Below are 20,787 nucleotides of genomic sequence, written 5' to 3'. Positions count from 1 at the left end.
TCATTCTCTATTTTACTTTATTTCGGTGTTGTAAAAGCAATTTAAATTTTGGTTGTTCAACAGAAATTTTGCAACAATTTAGAGAAAAGTGATAACTTAAAATAACTCAACTGTTCTGTTTCTATACACCTACAAAACAGACAAGTCATAAGCGTTTACATTTCAGTAGACATCATTCAATTTCTATTAACTTATATATAATCACTCACCCTCAATCCATAGCTCATCATCGACAAAATATAACCACGAAAAAGTGTTCCAACTACTTATCACACCTATGCTGCAGTAAACACTGTATATCATCAAGTTCATAAACTCAAATTTCTTTAAGATGGAAAACTTATTCAGCAACACGTCAAGAATACTAGTGATGGAAACAACAAAGATGAACAATAAGATGTACCCATTAACCATTCGATCTATTATGACACCAGTTGTCTTCTTCGGAACTCGAGCAACTTTTCTAAAGTTGAAATAAAACACAATATACCAAAGTAAGGTGTAAAGGACCTTTACCAACCACTCATTACAAGTGTATATGAGTGGGAATAAGCTTCCATATCCGCAAGCAACAAGTAGGTTATATGCTGGAAGCAATCTCTTGTCACGAGAAACAATCAACGTCAACGGGAAAATGACAAGTAAGATGGCCTTTTCATGAACATGCCAACCAAATAGAAACGAAGCATACCCACACAATGTCATTGCTCCAATAAACCTGCGGTATGTTGGCTGGAAAAATAATGGAATGAGAGCCATTATTTGATAGAACAACGTCAATAAAAATGTAAGTTTTGGTGTAATCTCAGGAAGAATAAAAAATTCTATATTACCAACTATTCCTCTAGTCGACGTTTTCAACAATTCATCTTGGCTCAACAAACTTGCATTGAATTGAAACACACGTTTCAATATAAACCGCGATACTGGTATCCTTTTGTATATTTGAATCAAAACTCTGTCAAAAAAGGAGTATAGGGCCCACATATTAGGTGCCCAATAGGCATGTGTAAGACCACGACTAAATGGAAACAATCTGCTAAGCAACTGTGGTAACGTGTTGTAAAATGGTAAAAATGCAATTGCGAATACGGATACGACAACGGTGCCAAGCTTGAGCGTATTCTTCCATTGTACAATCCTTACCAAATTGTCAATAACATTGCGCTTTTTGCTCCAGCTAAACTTTAAACAATAGGCACGTAGTAAGTACACAAACACAGCTGGCGCCAAGTATAAATAAATATGTTTAAAACAAAGCAAAACTGCAAACCAGAATCCACATAGTAAATGTCTTTCCAAACGGGCACTGTTCAAACAGAGAAGTAATATCCCATACATCATCCCATTATATTGGAAATGTATATGATCAATCAACATCAAACCAGGCGACAAAGCAAGACTGGCAGTCGCAACGTACATTCTTCTTCGAAGTGCATGAGTGGAGGAAGTGTCAATTATCCATTGTAAAGCCACAAACAAAACTACTTCACTTAGAATAACTGTTGCTCTTTGGAAATAAACAGTGGGCAATCCATACTGACCAGTTTCCACAATATCCAAACACCCATCTTTAGCAACAATTGGTGGAACAAATTGTGACAAAATCCACTCAAAAAATGCAAAGAATGGTGGATAGTCTAGTGTCCATTGCGATGTGTTTTCTATGTACCACTGGGATAAGGGCAATTTGTTGGTTATTGCCAACCAATTTCGATGTACATCAAAGTCGGTAGAGTGGTATCCAACCATTAGTAGAAGTTTCAATGCGAGTGATACCACCCATATATTGAATAAACTGTACTTTTTCAACGACTGCACCTCATTTATAGGCTCTGTACTGGCATTCTTAGGTGGCGTGACCTTTTTCATGGCCATGTTTTGATGTGTGCTGAGAGACGTGATACCGAAATAATTTTTCACTGGAAAAGTTATCTCGCTTGACTACAAAATGAATCTTTATTATTACATATAAATACATAGTTCTCACCACTCCAAAGTCTCCATTATTCTATCTCTTCTGGTAAACAACTGTTTAGCTTCTTGCTCAACTCTCACCTTGTTATAATACACAGAACAATCACGATTAACACAATTGTGGGTGTATTTAGAGGCAGCAACTCCCGAGGCAAACACATTTTGCAGACAGTTGCGACACGTGTTTTCAATCTCAACAACTTTTTGCTGTTTGTCCTTACATGTCATGGTCACATCTGTCACCAATTGTTGTTCATCCTGACAACATTTCAGACAAACGTACACTCTTCCATCCAATCTGCTCCCACATAATAGACATGAATCACTAAATGCACTGATAATGTTGGATCTGGTGAACTTGGGCAAGTCCTTGTACCACCCTCTCACGTCAGCGCCCATCAAATTGAAAATTCTCTCTAAAGGCGGAATCAATACTCTCGTTATGTAATACTCATAATCCAACGTCAATGGCTCATTCGTGCTGAATGTGTTTACGAAATCTTCAGGAAACATTACTCGATCTTTAATTCTATTTTTAGTCGAGTCTCGGATAACCACGTAAGGGACTCTTTCTTTATACTGTGGCTCTTTTCTTGGATCATCTTCAACTGCTTTACTGGCTAGTAGCGCACCAGGAGGCAAATACCTCTCATCCTTGTAGTTTCCATACTTCACTTCCTTTGCAAAGCAAAAATCATTGATGGCGATTTTATTATTAAATATCTTTAAAAACTGTTTCAACGTGTACTGTTTCACTTTTGACAAGTCCTTGGTCTCAAATAATATTCTCAATGCCTTCTCCGTTATCTTTTGCTGTGCTGGGATACCATCCCTCCGAACAGTCTCAATACCTTTGGCGTCAAACTTTGGAGTTACTTGGTCCTCATATTCATAGGAATAACCTACATACCGTTTCTTTGCAAGCAAAACGCACGGGTGATATACTTTTTCAAACTTTAACTGAATGGGATCAGGGAAATGTTTAGTCACCATTTTAGCAATTTCTCGACCCAGCTTAAACGCTTCAGATTTTGATTTTGCAGGAAAGTACACAAACAAAGAATCTGTATCACCATAAACAACTTTTGCACCGTACCCACCACTCTCAATCATCTCGATCGACTTGTCTAAAATCTCTCGCCCGGTGGAGACAATTGCATCAGCAATATCTGAATTTGGCATTCTACCACTAAAGGTTGCTGAAGTGTATCCATATGTCACATTGGCAATCAATTTTAAAGCAAGCTGTCTTGCATTATATAGCTTAGTTAACTCTGTATCATCCTTAAACAATTTCATAACCGACTTTGTCTTTATACGGATGTTCAAGATCTCTTCCAACATTTTGGCTAAAATCGATTTCCTCACATGGCTTTTGGCAAACGCGAACCCATTTGGAGAAACATTGATGGCATTGTCTTTCATCAATAAATCAACTATGCCCAGTGGAAGATCGAGGTTCTTTAAATAGCCAATATTGTTTTTCTTTGGCTTGAAGTTGTGTAGTTTTCCAATCAAAGTTGAATAACAGTAGTTGTAAGCAATCATTATAGATGGATACAACGATTGAAAATCTAGGACCACCAACGGTGATTTATAAAAGTTGGATTTTGGTTCCAAAATCAATGGAATGCATTCAATTGGTCTCATTTCGTGAACTTGCATTTTGGATGGAGAGTTTAGCAAAACATTCTCCGTCTTGGTTATTCTTGATAATATTGATTCCACTTTGTACTGTGAACCACGGTAGAAATTAGAGTTGAACTCAATTCCAATTAACCTCGAATGTTCAACGTTTCTTGTAATCAACTCCTGCACTGATATAATTTTCAAGGTCAACTCTATTCGTTTCATGTAATATGAAAGTGCCACCTGAATATCTTTGAACTTGCCACTCTGTAGCCACTGGGAAATTTGATGAAGCAGGTATCGAGGCAAAGACCTATGTAGCAAGTGATAACACACGTTTTCCAATGTATAACTAGTCAATGCTAATTCAGATTTTAAAATTCTCCACACATTCAAGATGTGTCGTCCATTAATTTCAATGTTTGCGGTGTGAGTATACCCCCACCTATCACCAAGCTTACCATTGCTTCGATGTATACCTCTGCTCAAATCACTCATGATGTTCACCTGGTAAACCTCACGGAATCGTTCAATAATGTAGCCCCACGACATGGAATTCACTTCATAGCCTGATAAGATATCCGGATCATACATCTCAACCAATTTAATTAATCTGTTCACCATTTGTTTTTCTGTATCAAACAATTCAATGTACAACCCGAGTGGTTTACTCAACCTAGCAAAAAATTCAGCATTATGATTGCCACTGTTGAAGACAAGGACACCAGATTTTTTCTCAGAAGAAGCAAACATATCATTTGCATCATCAAATGAGTAAAAAATGAACAACACCGGATCTCGAAATGGGTCAACTGTCAATTTCGAGTTTGGTGGACTAGCGTGTATTTCCAAATGAAAGCTCGTCAAGTAATTAAACTCATCTGGCTTACGTGAAACCTTTTCGGAATTATAGCTAAATTTAAAATCGTGTGATTGGGTCACTCCAGGTTCAATTTGAGATCTATACTTTAGTCGTTTTTTGATTATTCTATTTTCCTCAATCTTGAGCCAATCATTGACGTTTTCTTTTGCAGGAGGCTTGATAGCGTACTCCCAAGTGCGAGTTTTGTAACCTTCATGACTATTTTTGCCGACAGATCTATCCACATTCAATATATCCAAACTAGGAACAGTCAGAGAATTTCTCACGGCAACGTTCATCTTCTGATTGGCAAATACAAAAGGTTTCGCTGGGAGATCATCGGGTGTGTTGTAAAAAGGATCAGGATAATTTATCTCCATTATTCCAGAGTCTTGTAACACCTTTTTATAGTTCTCCTTTTTCAATTGATCTGGTAAGACTACTTCAAATTCATACGGCCCAACGTGCATATTTCTCAAAGGAGGAGCTCCATTAGTTTGACTTGGAGTGGGTGTAAATGAAAAGTCGTCAATCAAAGAGATATCATCAAGACTGGCAAGCTTTGTGGCCGAATTTGGAATCTTTGAGCCCTTTTGTGTCATCGATTTCATGATTGACACATCAAACTCCTCAGCAGAATCGAACTCTTCAACCCCGTAATCATCATCCTTCAATTCAGGGGAGTGACCATCTTTTACCGGTGTCGTATTAGAAGTGTCAACACCATTTACTTTCTCTGCCGAATCTTTGTTCTCATTTTCACCATTCGCGAAATCATTCTCAAAATCAGAAAACTCCTCGTCCAATTCATCATCTATTGCATCTTGAATTACTTCTGATTGACCCTTTTCATTCTCTTCATATTTCTTGTCCTGACCCTCAGTTTCATCAGACATGGATCCTGTTTCTGAACTCTTAAAAGATGATGTAGTTTCCGTCTTGAACAAATCTTTAAATTGACCCCATATTAGTATGTCCCTACCAAATTGCATTTTCAAATTATGAAACAGCATATTCTTTTCAACATCTACTAGATCAAAAGACGTTGGAAATTTATTAAAAATTTCGAGATTGGAGCCATTGAGTATACGTTCTTTCTCTATATGCTTAGCGGCATAGTCGTCAAATCCTTCATTCGATTTACCATTCAATTGTTTCATGTATTGCAAGAGCTCACTCAATTGCTGCTCGTTGGACCAGATAGATGAGCCAGTTCCAAAATAGCAACGCTCAGCAGACTCCAACACATCTATCGACACATCAAAAGTGGAGTGCCTTAAGTGACATTGATACTTTAAGTCGTTGTAAATGTACTTCAATGAGGAAAGATAAATTTTTGGAGAACCATCAGGTTCATGTTTATAACCGTGCTTTGGAAACCCATGCACTTGCAAATCAGACTTATACTCATCAAACTGCCTGCGTTCAACAAAACTATTGTGCAATTCTCTAGCAGAGAGCCATGTACGATTCACGATACTGCCAGTAGTAATGTCCAACTCCAACATCGATTTACCAATTCGTTTAAACGTTTGCAAAGTGCCACCATCAACAAGCACGTTATCTGACGTAATGTACTGCTGTAAATAGCTTGACAACACATGCAATTGCGAGTGGGTGTATCCCTGATGTAGATGCTCACTGAACAATGGAGTGCGAAAGTACAATCCTTTTGTTTGAGAGCCGCTACTAACATGGTCACGGTCAACAACCAACCAACCACATCCAAATAAATTGAAATCGGTTAAAAATTGCAACAAGTATGGAATGTGAGCTTCATAGACATAAGTTTGAACACTCTTTTTAACATCACCAACTTGATCAAAGTTTTGCAAGTCAATTTTGCTTTCTTGAAACATTCGAGCCAACCGATTCTTATATAATGGTGATAGAAGGGAAATCTTGTAATATAATTTATAGCCAAGTTGAAATCCATATATGGGTACAGCTTTGCAAACCGTTACGTTGGCAATGTATTTGCGCAAATTCAGCTTTCCTTTGTTGTCAAGGTTGTTTTTGTTTGCTTCTTCCTCTTCCTCATCTTCTGCATCCAGTGCCTCCAATTCTTGCTCCTCAGTCCCCTTTCTCCCACGCCTACGCCTAAACGACTCCTTGACGACTACTTCCAAATAGTTCATCACTTTATCCAAATACTCGCAACTTTGTAGCTTTTGGTAGTCTTGTTCATGACAGTCCACATAAAAATAAGGGTAGAAGTTGTGAACGTGTAGTAGAACATTGTAAACAAATGACAGAGGACGCGTTTGCTCTTGGAAATGGACAAGTTTCTGTTTCTTTTTCATTGGTGACTCAGTTTGTGAAGCAACTTTATGTTCAAAAGATAGTGACCCGTAAACTCTTATAATCGGAACTTGTGACACTTGTGTATACAACTGATCCAACTTGGTAGGGGATGCTTGATAAGTATCGTAGTCATTAATTTGGATCTTCAAATGAGATGCAGAGCTTGAGTGTGTAGACCAGTTGACCGAACTCACATTGAATGTCGAATCAAAAGTCGAGCTATTGTGATCGCCATTATTCATAGATATGCCATTTATAGATCTTGATGAGATTTAGAAACCGATAGGTAATCTCTTCGCAAATCGATTGTGGCGAAAGCAAAATGAAATTCATTTTTTTTTTTTCCGTGTGCAGGACAGAAGCAAGTCCAAACCTCTCCAAGTTGATTCCGTATTAGATACACGGCTTGTTCAAAGCAGTAGTAATACACTCGTGAACTGTTTCAATATTGCGGTACGTTGACATCAAACTTGGAACCATTAGCACATTCATACGTTATGCAATTTCCACCGCTCTCTCACATTTGTGCCATGCACAGACACTTGTTCATAACAGGCTCTTGTTGACTGTATCAAAGGGTAGCAGTCTTTGCAAGAAAAGTAACAATCACGTATACCAGCCACGTTTAGGGGCACAGACTGAGACATGATTGTGTAGATTTTTAACATCCTATATTGCTTACTTTTCTCGCAGGTACAAATATATATAAACAGGAGCGCCGAAATACAGAACTATAGGCATCAAATTTTCTGAAAGGAAGGATGTAGCGAGTTAAACGGTGTATACATTCAACTGTTCTGTAGTTTAAACACTTTATCTCCTTTAGCTGATTCTTTTAATTTACCACTCATTGGGTCGCCTGAAAAAAACACCAACTTCGATTAAAGAAGAGCCCCAATCTTTTCGGAATAGAACGGGTGAAACAGAAACGAATCTTTTAATTGCGCAATCAACCCCACAAATTCCCAAATAGGTTTTGATTGTTACACAAGTACCCGAGGTATAAAAGAATAGGTTTATGTAGTACAAAATTCTTTTTCTTATCCAATTTTCGGAGTTTTTTGTTTTGTGGCAAAACAAGGATCGGACTTTCGGCTCAAAGAAGACAAAAACAAAAACAAAAGAAGATAAAAACATTCTGGTTGGTTGCTCAAAGAGGTGATAAGAGAATAGATATTGCATAAATTGACTCTGGCGGTTGAAGATCTCATTTACTGCATATACATTGAATACTCTTTTTATACGGAGAAAAGGAACTATTGTTGGTGTAATTTGACTTGGAAAACTCCGTTTAGAAATGAGCAAAATTTTATTTCTATCAAATGACACCACCACTGTTATTATTATCTTTACTTTTGATCAAATGAATCTCCCTCTCTCTCTGTGTCTCTATAACATTCTGGCCTGTTTTTTTTTTAAATATACTTTGAGACAAGAAAAAAATTACAAGAAATCATACGTTACACAAACTTCAATTGAATTCACCCTCAGTAAAACTATACTACGGGCTTTTTTTTAAAAAAATACATCAGCCAATGATATTCTTGCTGTACTTGCATACTACGTCACAGTTGTAGTGCAATGTTGTACTTTGTTTAATCATTTATTAATATTTCTTTTTCTAAAGGCGTTATCTGTAGTCGTTTTAGTATATGATTACCCCACAAAAAATAATAAAATATTTTTTTTTTTTTGAAAAGACATCAAAGGATGGGGCCATCCACAAGGGTCATGAGAAAACTCTGGCCTCATCGGGATATCAAAACAAGTCCCTATGTAAGGTAATGCTTTCTGAGGCATTGGCTTAGTCTCGATGGTCGTGCAACTTGTTTGAATAATAACCAGATATATCTGGTGATATAGAATCCTTTTCTTTCTTTGAATAATACTGATTAAGGGGACTCAATTGACCTTTGGGATTGTATCAATTAGGTTTGGGAAGTCATGTAGCCCAGTATTTGGCAGTCACACTTGGGTAACCATAGTAATGTTTAGATTTGGTCTCCTTTTTTTTATAGTCGTTCGACAGTATAATTTAAGCTTTTGTAAACTCTGCGAATCAGACAACAAGTTTTTAAGTTAGCGCCAGATCAACGCCAAAGACCGACGCAAAGGAGGACAACTTCTTCATAGACAATCCTTTTAAACTCTTCTAGCTCATAGCTATTCCCACTTCTTTCCTCGTCAACATCTCCAAGCTGGCTCTGTTTATACCTGTCCCTGTATCCAACAAAACTTTGGTTTGTGTAATTTCGGTCTTTTTTCATGTATGATTATTATTATTATTATTTTTTTATTTTTTTTCTTGACCCAACATTAAAAAATTATCGAGTCCACTAAAATAATTTTATTTCGTAGTAGTAGGGAGTGGTGTTGGGTTTTTTTGGGGGGTTCTAAAGGATGGGTTGATAATTATTATTCTTTTTTATTAATTTCTTTGAACTATAAATATGGCAAGACATTTCCTAAAATTTTTTTATCATTCAATTGAATTTTCTCAATTCTTAATTCTTGAATAGTTTTAACGTAACTCAGTTTTACCCAACAACAGTTACTCATTTAACATCTTACATCTTACCAAATATTTATTTTTGTTAACTAATACAGGGTTTCCCCTCATTTTGCAGATTAAATTTTTATTTTTTTGGTTATTTTTTTTCAGGCGTCTAAATTTCCCAATACTAAACGACGGCTAAAAATATCATTCTATTTTTCACTCCACACGACGTGATTTTTCAACATTATAATAATACATAAATACGAAACAGACAAAAAAAACTATCACTCCCGAAAAAATGCCAGAATCTAAACAACATTCCCACATTTCCTTAGATCACGAGCCAATGAATCAACCACCAAAGGGGTTCTTTGAAAGATCCAAAACTAAACCACATTTAGCTGATTTTGAAACTTATCAAAAATTATATCGTCAGTCAATTGAGAACCCTAGTGAATTCTTTGATGAACAAGCTAGACAAAATTTAGATTGGCATAGACCATTTGACTTGGCTAGATTCCCAGTTTCTAATGAAGATGATTTCAAGAATGGTGATTTACCAGCTTGGTTTGTTAATGGTGAATTGAATGCTTGTTATAATGCCGTTGATAGATGGGCTATCAAGAACCCAAACAAGCCAGCAATTATCTATGAAGCTGATGAAGTCAATGAAGGTAGAATTATCACTTATGGAGAATTGTTGAAGGAAGTTAGTAAATTGGCCCAATCATTGGTTAAATTGGGGGTTAAAAAGGGCGATTCAGTAGCTGTTTACCTTCCAATGATTCCTGAAGCCGTTGTCACTTTGATGGCAATTGTTCGTATTGGAGCAGTTCATTCGGTTGTTTTTGCTGGATTTTCAAGTGCTTCTTTAAGAGATAGGATTTTGGATGCTGATTCAAGAATTGTTATTACTGCTGACGAATCCAAGAGAGGTGGTAAGACTATTGAAACAAAGAGAATTGTTGATGATGCATTGAAGGAATGTCCAGATGTTAGAAATGTTATTGTTTTCAAGAGAACTGGTAACTCTCATGTTCCATTCACCAAAGGTAGAGATTTATGGTGGCACGAAGAATTGGCCAAGTATGGATCATATTATCCACCAACTCCAGTCAATTCTGAAGACCCATTGTTTTTGTTGTACACTTCCGGATCCACCGGTAAGCCAAAAGGTGTTCAACATACCACTGCAGGTTACTTGTTGGGAGCTATGCTTACCACCAAGTATGTATTTGATGTTCATGAAGAAGATATTTTGTTTACTGCTGGTGATATCGGTTGGATTACTGGTCACACTTATTGTGTTTATGGTCCATTGTTGAACGGTGCCACAACAGTTGTCTTTGAAGGTACTCCTGCATACCCAAACTTCTCAAGATACTGGGAAATTGTTGACAAGTACAAGGTTAACCAATTTTATGTTGCTCCTACTGCATTGAGATTGTTGAAACGTGCCGGTACCAAATTTGTTCAACCATATGACTTGAGTTCGTTAAGAGCATTGGGATCAGTTGGTGAACCAATTGCAGCTGAAGTATGGCACTGGTATAATGATAACATCGGAAGAGGTAAAGCCCACATTTGTGACACTTATTGGCAAACCGAATCTGGTTCCCACTTGTTGTGCCCATTAGCTGGTGTCACTCCAACCAAACCAGGATCTGCATCTTTACCATTCTTTGGTATCGAACCCAAGATTTTGGACCCAACTACTGGTGAAGAATTGAATGGTAATGACGTTGAAGGTGTGTTGGCTGTCAAGTCAGCATGGCCATCAATCACCAGAGGTATCTTTAACGACTACAACAGATTTATTGACACTTATTTGGCACCATACCCAAACCACTACTTCACTGGCGATGGAGCTGCTCGTGACTTGGATGGATTCTACTGGATTTTGGGTAGAGTTGATGATGTCGTTAATGTCAGTGGTCACAGATTATCTACAGCTGAAATTGAAGCTGCATTAATTGAACATGAGCTCGTTGCTGAAAGTGCAGTTGTTGGATACGCCGATGACTTGACTGGTCAAGCTGTTGCTGCGTACGTTTCATTAAAGAAGGACAAATTGGCTGAAGATGCAGACATGGATGCCATCAAAAAGGAGTTGATTTTGACTGTACGTAAAGAAATTGGACCTTTTGCTGCACCAAAGTTGATTTTATTGGTTGACGATTTGCCAAAGACTAGATCAGGAAAGATTATGAGACGTATTTTGCGTAAGGTTTTGGCTGGTGAAGCTGATCAATTGGGTGATACTTCAACATTATCTAATCCTCAAGTTGTACAACAAATTATTGATGTTGTTGATGAAGCAGTAAAGAAATAAGCGGACGAGGAGGCTTGTATGGAACATTTATCCTTGTTTTATTTTATATTAGTACAAAACTTTTAAACTATCTTGTTAAATTAGATCAATGTATTCTAGTTTTGATATTATTTATTTACAAATATTCGGTACACTTGTAGGTGATTGTAGAGAGAGAGGAGTAGGGTATGTAAATGTCTTTCTCAATCACATTTGAGTATTCCTTCAACTAAACTAGCTGCATTTGGCTTGGCAGCAATGGTATCAGGAGTTAATCCATGCGACAATAGATACTCCTTGGTAGTGGGTCCAATACTAGCCAACTTCCATCGTTTCTCCCCAGTGTTTCTTGGCCGTTTCAAGTACTCAACAATGTCCTTAGTTCCTTGAGGACTGAAAAACACAATCCATCCACTGGAAACACCATCTCCTTCAACAATACCATTAAACTTGTCAACAATATCATCCCTTTCACAAGTTTTATACATGACAAATTCCTCAAACTGCAGGAATTTCCCAACATCAATTAATTTCCTAGGAATGATATCTTTTCTCACTTCACCAGTGAAAAACACAACTTTCGTCTCTGGAGTCACTTCATCCATGATTAAATCAGCCAACTTGGACCCATTTCCAGCATCAATTCCACCTCGTACATCATCAAACCCTACTTGTTTCAAGATGTTAAACGTTGCTGGACCCACAGTGTACCCCACTTTAGCCAAAATTTTCAGTATCGTACGCAGCCCTTGATCATTATCACTTATCGCATCGATACATTCTCTCAACATTTCAACCGCACGTTGCGACGTGATTATGAAATGGGACGTGTCTTCTAGAAACTGTTTAGAGGTGAGATATGCTATAGTTTGGGCTCGATCTTTATGCTCGTGATGAAGTAATGGGATGAAATGTGGATTGTAGGATTTACTTAGGAGTAAATCATGGTAAGGGTCGGATGGAGTACTTGGATTCTTTAGTAGAATTACCGTCTTGTTGCTCATTTATGCTGGGAGGTGAGGGAAGACCCTTTTTGTTGATTTGTAATTGATGTCTTTTGATACGATGAATTTTTCACGCGGGTTGGAATCCTACAAAATCGGATCCACATCTTCTCTACATCTTCACATCTCTACAATCAACCATCTAAGTAATTAAAATTATAATTATATTAAAATAGTACAAGCTATACTTGATCTAACACTGAATGAAAACAAAAACGAAAAACAAATCATAAAACATTAATATATAAAAATAGCAAATAAACTCAAATCTCCTTAATATTCAACTATGCGTCGTATAGCAGTAGTCGCTGTACTTCCAGCAGCAGCTACTTTCGCACCACCTGTACTCTTAAACACCTTGGCAATACGTTCATTTCCAAGCATAAGATTACCAACGGCATTCCTCACCAATTCCTTAGCATGATCAAGTTGTTTGAAATCGTACCCGACAACGTAAACCATAAAGAATAAAGCAAATATCACCACCAAGGCTGGGATCCAGAAAAATACCAACATCTTATCGTGCTCAACTGGTTTTCTTGGATGGTTGATGTAGGTAACCACCATGTCTTCTGAAGAGTCAGATGCTAATCCGGCATCTAAATCGGTATCAGTAATCTTGGACGATGTTGGCTCAAGTTCGGATTTGACACTTGAACTCGATCCTGCCTCGACTGATTGGGATTCAGTGGTTGCATTATTCATTGATTGTTCAATTGCACTCTTTGGTTTGGCAGTAAATGTGGAAGATGGACCAAATGGGAACAAATCATCGTATTGTGGTAAGTCACTGTCATCATTATTGAACACATTCTTTACTTTTTGCCATAATCCTGGCGAAGATGGAGGTTTTGACGACTCGGAGGTTGCATCTGTACTTTGTTCAGCACTGTCGCTGTTTGAGTGTTCTTCCGTCTCTTCACCATCACTAACTTCAAGATCATCGCCATCACTATATTCATCATCACAATAATCAGCCTCTTCTTCGTCGTAATCATCTTCAGATTCAAATTCAGAATCAGCAAATTCAGAAGAATAATTCCTGTTATCCTCCCAAGTAGAAATTCCACTATCTTGTTGATCTTGAGATGGGAGATCTCTACCAGCCTCGTCATCATGAGACATCTTTGACACATGACGTCCGTAATTATCATTAAGCATTGAATCCAACGAATCAAAAGAAGTAGCCTTTTTGATTACACTCGAGCCATCCTCTTCTTCCAGTGACAATTGTTGCTGCTGTTGTTGCTGCTGCTGCTGAGATTGCTCCATTGTATTGAACATATCAATTACGTTCAAGTCACAGTAATCACGCAAATGCTTATCATTCAGCAACTTCAAGTTCCAATTCGACTTGCACTCAATAAACAATTCAATCAATTTACGATGTCCACACATTGAAGCCAAGAACAATGGAGTCAACCCTTGATTATCTTTAATGTCAATCTTGCAACCATGAGTAACCAAAAACTTGATCAACTTGTGGTAATTCTTCATTGTGGCTAAATGCAACAACGTTTGACCCTGAGCATTGGCAAGTTGCCAATTTGGAATGATAATTGGACAATTGGGTAAATCAACCAACGACAAAAGACGCACCAACACAACTTGAGTTGATAAGCCCGACGAGGTCAACTTCTTCAATGAAGCATGGGCACTATTAAACCAATCATGAACACCACTTTCAGGACTTTGAGACAAGTTACTTGGTGTTGTTGTCATTGAAGTTGGAGCTGAGCCATTACTATTACCTCCAGCGCTGCCATCACTACCAACAATCCTCTTTGCAATATTCTTTGCATCTTCCAATTTACCATTCATTTTCAATCCAACAATCTGCAAAGCCAATTCAATCAACTGCCTATCGGTGTCATCAGTGTATGTAAAGATTTGGTGTTGTGGTGGGCCACCAATAATTGCCGACTCTTCATTTTCAAAACTAACCAAGACTTGTCCAGGATGCAGTGCAGGTGGCAAGTAAGTCACAATTGTAGTTTCCGACCAGCAATGAGTAGCCAATGCTTGATTAGAGCCAAACTTCACCAGCAAGCCTGGTCTGAAATTGAATCCTAACAAGGTAATTTCAATTCCCCCACGAACAGGACCTTGTGCAGGGATGATTCTTTGTATCGATGGTAAACGCTGCATTGTTTGTTGCGAAGACGGTTGTGCCTGTGGAGTTTGCATTTGTTGAAATTGAGGGTTTGGTGGTGGGTGCTGAGTTCCCATTGGCGACAATCCAGCAAACAGTGGCTGCTTCATAAAGTGTATATTGGTTGAAGTGTTTGTATCACTATTGCTCAATGGTGAATAGCCATTGATACTACCATTGTACATTGGGTTTGCTGAAGCATTGTATGAATCATCAACTGATAACTTCTTTCGCTTGATTCCACGACTAGATTCAGCGTCAGTATTGGTGTGCACTTCAGACGCCGACTCATCAACGGAATTTGGAGATGAATGTTGAGTATATTCATTATTTGAAACTCTCTGTTCATTTTCGGAATCAGAATTAGAAATTCTCTTCTTTTTGCTTGAAATGGACAGAGTCTCTTCCATTCCTTGAAGATTGAGTGATGAACCAGCAACTGAGTTGGGCATTGAGTCCTTGGTCAAGGGGATATTCTTTTTTCTATCCATAATCATAATTGGTGACGACAATTGTTTGGCGACAACTTCACCTTTGTTATTCTTTATCAACATCAATACTCTGAATCCAGTTTGTTCCTTATGGTGCCTACAATAACAAATAATTCTAGCTGACAACTCAATCGATTTTGAATTATTGTTGTTTAATCCTGACGGCGATGGAAATGAAACAATCTCCTTACAATTGAATATTATTGCCTTTTTCATCATATTTTCGTCAGCCCAGCTCGTCGAATTGTTTTTAATTGCTGCTGGTGTTTTACCGGAGGAGGAGGACGATGGTGCTGGAGTAGGAGTAGGAGCAGTAGTATTAAATTCATCCATCTCACCAGCTGCTTTACCACGAGAAGCTCTTTTCTGTTCCCTCTTGATACATCTGGTACATATGTTACACGATTTTTGTAAATCAGACGTAAGTACATACGCATCCAAGTAAAGCAAATTTTCTTTTAATCTGGGATGCAAATTCTCCACTGGATCAGACAAGCAAAACTTGTTTTTTGATATGAGATCTTGAGGTACGTATAACAAAGCTTGACTTGGAGCTGGGTTTAAAGCAATATCACATCTGATTTGGGTTTCAACTCTCGAGTGACTAGGTAACGCAGATAATGTCATCTTGTGGGGCAATTTGTTCATGGCTTCTGAAGAAAAATCCAAATACGAAGGATCTGGTACATCAACAGTTTTTGGAACTGCATTTATACGATGACAGCCAAACTTTAATTTGTTCAACTCTTCTCTAACAAATTCATATTCAGATAATGAGGTTGGGTTTGATTGTACAATGTGGGTATGGTTGTGGTTGAGGGTGTGGCTGTAGCCATTGGAAATTGACACTGATCTATCATCCAAGGGTGATGTTATAGCACTAGGAGTATTATAAATTGAGTTTGTAATTGAGTTTTGGTGGTTCTGTAATGCACTTGGCTTTGATAAAAGTTGATCATGGGAAAAGTTTGAGTCGTGTGGCAAACCCATATACAAGTATTCATTATCTTGTGGAGAGACACCATCGAGGCTCAAGTCAAGGTTATTGTTGTTGGAATCTGGTAACCCTGTAAATTGAGAGAATGCATCACCATTTAAGCCATTTTCCAAGTTGTTTGACTCGAGCTTGGTGGTATCTTCGTTAGTCAAGGCATAAAGTGAGTTCATCAACGTATCTCTAGTGAGTTGTTGTTGTTGCTGATCTTGCTCTTGTTTGATTCTGCTGTTGCTGTTGCTGTTGCTGTTGTTATTGTTGTTACTCTTGTCAGCATTGGTGGGTGTAGTAGTTCCCATTGAATCGTATACTCTTTGGTCCAAGAATTCATCTAATATGTCATGGTTTTCGTCCAAAAGTTTAGTGTGTGAGTTGTGACTGCTTAATATGTTATGAAAGTCAGTGTTTGGGCCTCCAATGTCGTTGCTGTTGCTGTTGTCGTTGTTGCTAAAGAAGTCATGTGTGGTTGCATGATCTTCATGTGCAACAAAACTCATATTGTAAAAGTAAGAATTATGTCTGTATTTCTGTTGTGTTGAATTATGAAGTTCTGTAGTTCAAGTGTGATATGTTGATATGGTAATACTTCTGAGTATATATATATATATATATACAACTCTGTGTGTTTCTGTTTCTGTTGTTGTTACTGGTAATCTGTTGTCAAAAAAAGGGAGAGAAATATGAAGATAAAAGAAAAAAAAAAAAAAAAATTTCTCTTTTGCAAAAGAAAGAAGAATTATAAAAAATAAATATAAAAATATAAAAAAAAAATAAAATCTTAACTAACTATATAAAACTTTATTCATTCTTTAAATAATAATCTTTACAAGAGCACTTACTACAAGAGTTTTACGGAAAGTTATCTCATATGTGTTCATAAAATACTAAGTAGTTTGTTGTCTTTTTTACTCTTTAAATCATTGTTCATACCTTTTACAACGTCACTCTCTTTTTTACTCTTTATGTTGAGTTTCACAAGTTTATTTCTTGTGTCTTGAAACTGTGTCTTTGTACCTCTCTTTTTTTGCACAGTCTGTTTTCCTCTTTCGTAAGGCGGTGTGATCCCTATCTCTACTACCAAAGGGAAACGTTTATCATGTTTCTCTTGTTTTCCTTCGGTGCTTAGATTTCCTTTTGATTAGCAATTCTATTCAATTAACACCATTCCTCTTTGAGATAAGGATGAAACAAGAATGAGATCTAGGTTCTCGATCGTTTTAAGACAACTAAGAGAAGAGACAATGGCTTGAGTTGATGATGCTGGCGATCGTTCGCTACAGTAACAAAAACAAAATTTTTGTGACGTTCTCCTCCACTCTACCCTTAGCTCCGGGTACATTGAGAATAAGAGAAGTGGGAGTTCAAATGGTGGCAAAAAAAAAAAAAAAAGCTATACTAGTGTAAGAATGACAACGTGGTCTTCCTCGTGTTACGCTTACTTCATTACCAACTTAGGAATTGCAATTAGCGAAAACCCTACTTTCTCTTCACCTTTTGGAGTTTCATAGGACACACTGTTCCAAGAAAAGAGCAAGTGAGACTATGTGGTTATCTGTCCGTACAGACAGACTATACTATGGCAAAGACGCTATTTTTGAAAGATGATGACACGTACACTGTTTCTGTTTTTTATCTTTTGCAAATGTACATTTTGTATTTGACTGCAAAAAAAAATAAAAAATAAAAAATAAAAGATGCACCCCTTTTTTAGTGTGTTTACTCAACAAATAACATTTCTTTTTTTCTAATTTCCTGCATATTACTACAAGAATATTTTTGTTGGGATTTTCATAATACTTACATAATCAATTACGTAATATACATATCTCAGACCCCCTCTCCTTTTACAAAACGATTTTGCAACCAAAATCTGACACTGTAAATCTACTTCTATGGGAATCATTCGAGTGCCCATTCAATGGAGAAAAGCTACTGGGAAATCATAGTCAAACAGGATATGTCTTTCACTTCTGATTGTAAGGTTTGGTGTCACAGTCTAACCCAAGACAAGAAAAGCGTAGATTAGACTTTCCCCTCTCCAGTTTAAGAACCAATTAAAAGTTATTCAAAGCAAAATCTTTCTCTCCCCCACCCCCCCTACTACGACAAATGGACTGACAGCCCCACCAATCCCCCACGCACGTTTTCTTCCCACCAATTACCCTTGCATAAATTGTTTGAAGGAATTGTATATGAGTAGCCCAGTCTGAGGCAGCTCTACCAGTGCACAATTCCTGACCACGAGCTACCAAAATGTGAATTAATGTAAAAGACACATCATTGGGGCTGTGCGGTCTTCTAGTTCATTTTTGCAAACCTCCAAGTGAGTAAACTTCTGTAGACTCAGTCACCAAAACCTCTCCCCAACCAAAGGTCGCCAAACAACAGTGTAAGGGTACTTCCAGGATTGATCCAAAGGGAGAAAATTTACTCTGGTTGTGCAGCCAATAAAAGACTACCTACAGATAGAGAGATACCAAGGAATCTCGTCGCCAAAGGAAACATCCTACTAGGATCTCGTGGCTCAAAGTTTTCCCGAGTAGTATATATATTAGTAGAAACGGGAAGCAAAAGAATCAAGCTTAGCTACGGATTCACCACCGAGTCAGCCACTGAGTCAATAGTGCCAACATCTTTTTGTCCTCACCAACGTTCAATCCACAATATGCATCCAAAAGATCCATATCAGCAATTCCCAAAGTGACAATAAAAAGACACCTCATTGTAGCTTCGAATACCCGACTGTGCCTATTCATTTTTCGAATCCACGTGACGTGTAGTGCGTGCAACTTTGACTAAAAAACAACAATCACAAGAATTTTTGTTCACCAAACAGAAGCAAAAAAAATTAATGTCACGACTAAATTCCAGACCAAACAACTCAACGTAATAATGCCCAAGAATACATTATACGTGACTGGATTCACAAGAGAATCAAAGGCTGTCGATTTGGCACCTGAATTTGAAAAGTATGTATCTTAATTCATTGATGGATTCAACCCAAGAACATCATATCCCAAAGTGATGTTTGTTTTTCCAACTCCACCTTTCTGTTTGCACATTCATTGAAAGAAAAAGAAAAGTACGATTTATCATCAAATGGTTTGTTTTCCTAGCAGGTTTCCAAGTACATTTCCAAGTACATTTCCCAAGTACAGTTTCCACAGTTATAAAAACCTAAAGCTTTCATCTTTTTATCATCATCAAGTTCCTTGACCAGCCATTCACTTTTAACAAGTTTTATTCCATAGCTTGTTTTTCTTGAGGGATTTCATAAAGCGGATGTCAAAGTCCCCATTTTGCACACCCTATCATAACAACAGCTAATCTCATTCAACTCCTCAAAAGAATGATTTTATTCTTCTTCATCATTTCATGATCATTCCATTTTCCCCTTATTCTTCATCAACTCAGCAATTGAAATCCAAAAAAAAAAAAAAAAACTGTCTTAGAAGACCATGAACCCAATATTTCGAGTCAACTTTAGTCGACTACTTTCACAACTCAATCGACTTTCATCCCTTCCTCCTCAATTTCCTTCTTCTTTAAATTTCATTTTATTCACAATCTTCTTAACTTTCATTCTATCTTTTTACTAACAATATTTCTAATTCATTTCTTCAACTTGGAAAATCATTAACAGAAACAACCAAATCATTCAACTTTTTTTCTTCTTCTTCAATTGAATCACAAGGTTAATCACTACAATATAGTTAAAAGAATCAGAAATCAACTAACATTCACTTTTTTTTTTTTCAAGGTATGGCGAATTAGTCAGATTAGATATCCCCCCACCAAGAACATCCGATGGGGAAAAGTTTGCTTTTGTTGAGTACAAAGATGCTGAAGGTTGTGAACGTGCTTTAGATATGGATCGTAAAGACTTTCCATTTACACTTCCTGGTGGTTTAGTGGTTCAAGTTGCTAAATCCGATCCATTCCCTGCTAGAGAAAGAGGTGGATATAGAGGTAGAGGCGGATATGGCTATGGTCGTGGTGGTTATGGCGGTGGAAGAGGCTACGATGATGGATACGGAAGAGGATATGGTGGATATGGTGGAGATAGACGTGGTGGTTACGGTGGATATGGCGATAGAAGAGGTGGCTACGGTGGATATGGTGATAGAAGAGGTGGATACGGTGGATACGGTGGTGGTAGAGGCTACGACGATGGGTATGGAAGAAGAGGTGGTGGTGGATTCTCAACTAGAAGCGGCGGAAGAGGCGGTTATGGTGATTACAGAGGAAGCCGCGATGGCAGCCGTGAGCCACGTGATGGATACAGAGGAGGATCTGATCGTGGTGGATTTGGCAGTGGTGGATTTGGTACTGGTGGCCGTTTCGAAGATAGGGAATATAGAAGGGGTAGCGATACTTATGAACGTGAGCCTAGAGGCGAAGAAAGAGAAAGATACAGCAGATCCCCATCGAGATCTCCTGTCAGAAGGGACAGATCTAGATCACCAGGTATGTAAAGAACAGTTTTGTCAATAGTCTAGTGTCTACATCAAAAGAAATCCTCCACTCATTGTGTTCTCTATTCTTTAAATACACTGCTCTAAATCT

At 37.7% G+C, this 20,787-nt stretch overlaps 6 protein-coding genes across 6 annotated transcripts; 2 read left to right on the top strand and 4 right to left on the bottom strand. All coding sequences in view use genetic code 12, as the record gives it.

Annotated features, from left to right (window-relative positions):
- Positions 1-201: 201 nt before the first annotated feature.
- ALG8 (dolichyl-P-Glc:Glc1Man(9)GlcNAc(2)-PP-dolichol alpha-1,3-glucosyltransferase) lies at positions 202-1,878 on the bottom strand (the record flags this gene model as incomplete). Its single annotated transcript, XM_067691931.1, has 1 exon — positions 202-1,878. The coding sequence occupies one exon, from the start codon at positions 1,876-1,878 to the stop codon at positions 202-204; it is 1,677 nt and encodes a 558-aa protein (XP_067548360.1).
- A 108-nt stretch (positions 1,879-1,986) lies between these two features.
- Positions 1,987-7,014, bottom strand: REV3 (Rev3p; the record flags this gene model as incomplete). Its single annotated transcript, XM_067691930.1, has 1 exon — positions 1,987-7,014. One exon carries the CDS (start codon positions 7,012-7,014, stop codon positions 1,987-1,989), a length of 5,028 nt encoding a protein of 1,675 aa, XP_067548359.1.
- A 2,553-nt stretch (positions 7,015-9,567) lies between these two features.
- Positions 9,568-11,601, top strand: ACS1 (acetate--CoA ligase 1; the record flags this gene model as incomplete). The annotated part of the gene is made up of 1 exon (XM_067691928.1): positions 9,568-11,601. The coding sequence occupies one exon, from the start codon at positions 9,568-9,570 to the stop codon at positions 11,599-11,601; it is 2,034 nt and encodes a 677-aa protein (XP_067548358.1).
- A 182-nt stretch (positions 11,602-11,783) lies between these two features.
- Positions 11,784-12,584, bottom strand: HEM4 (uroporphyrinogen-III synthase; the record flags this gene model as incomplete). Its single annotated transcript, XM_067691927.1, has 1 exon — positions 11,784-12,584. One exon carries the CDS (start codon positions 12,582-12,584, stop codon positions 11,784-11,786), a length of 801 nt encoding a protein of 266 aa, XP_067548357.1.
- A 273-nt stretch (positions 12,585-12,857) lies between these two features.
- Positions 12,858-16,718, bottom strand: SPT23 (Spt23p; the record flags this gene model as incomplete). The annotated part of the gene is made up of 1 exon (XM_067691926.1): positions 12,858-16,718. One exon carries the CDS (start codon positions 16,716-16,718, stop codon positions 12,858-12,860), a length of 3,861 nt encoding a protein of 1,286 aa, XP_067548356.1.
- Positions 16,719-19,113: 2,395 nt separating this feature from the next.
- Positions 19,114-20,696, top strand: SLR1 (Slr1p; the record flags this gene model as incomplete). The annotated part of the gene is made up of 2 exons (XM_067691925.1): positions 19,114-19,190; positions 19,982-20,696. 2 exons carry the CDS (start codon positions 19,114-19,116, stop codon positions 20,694-20,696), a joined length of 792 nt encoding a protein of 263 aa, XP_067548355.1.
- Between the last annotated feature and the right edge of the window lie 91 nt (positions 20,697-20,787).

This window comes from Candida metapsilosis (assembly GCF_017655625.1).
Source record: "Candida metapsilosis strain BP57 chromosome Unknown scaffold3, whole genome shotgun sequence".
Taxonomy (NCBI): Eukaryota; Fungi; Ascomycota; class Pichiomycetes; order Serinales; family Debaryomycetaceae; genus Lodderomyces; species Lodderomyces metapsilosis.
This window is presented reverse-complemented; position numbering and strand designations above follow the sequence as displayed.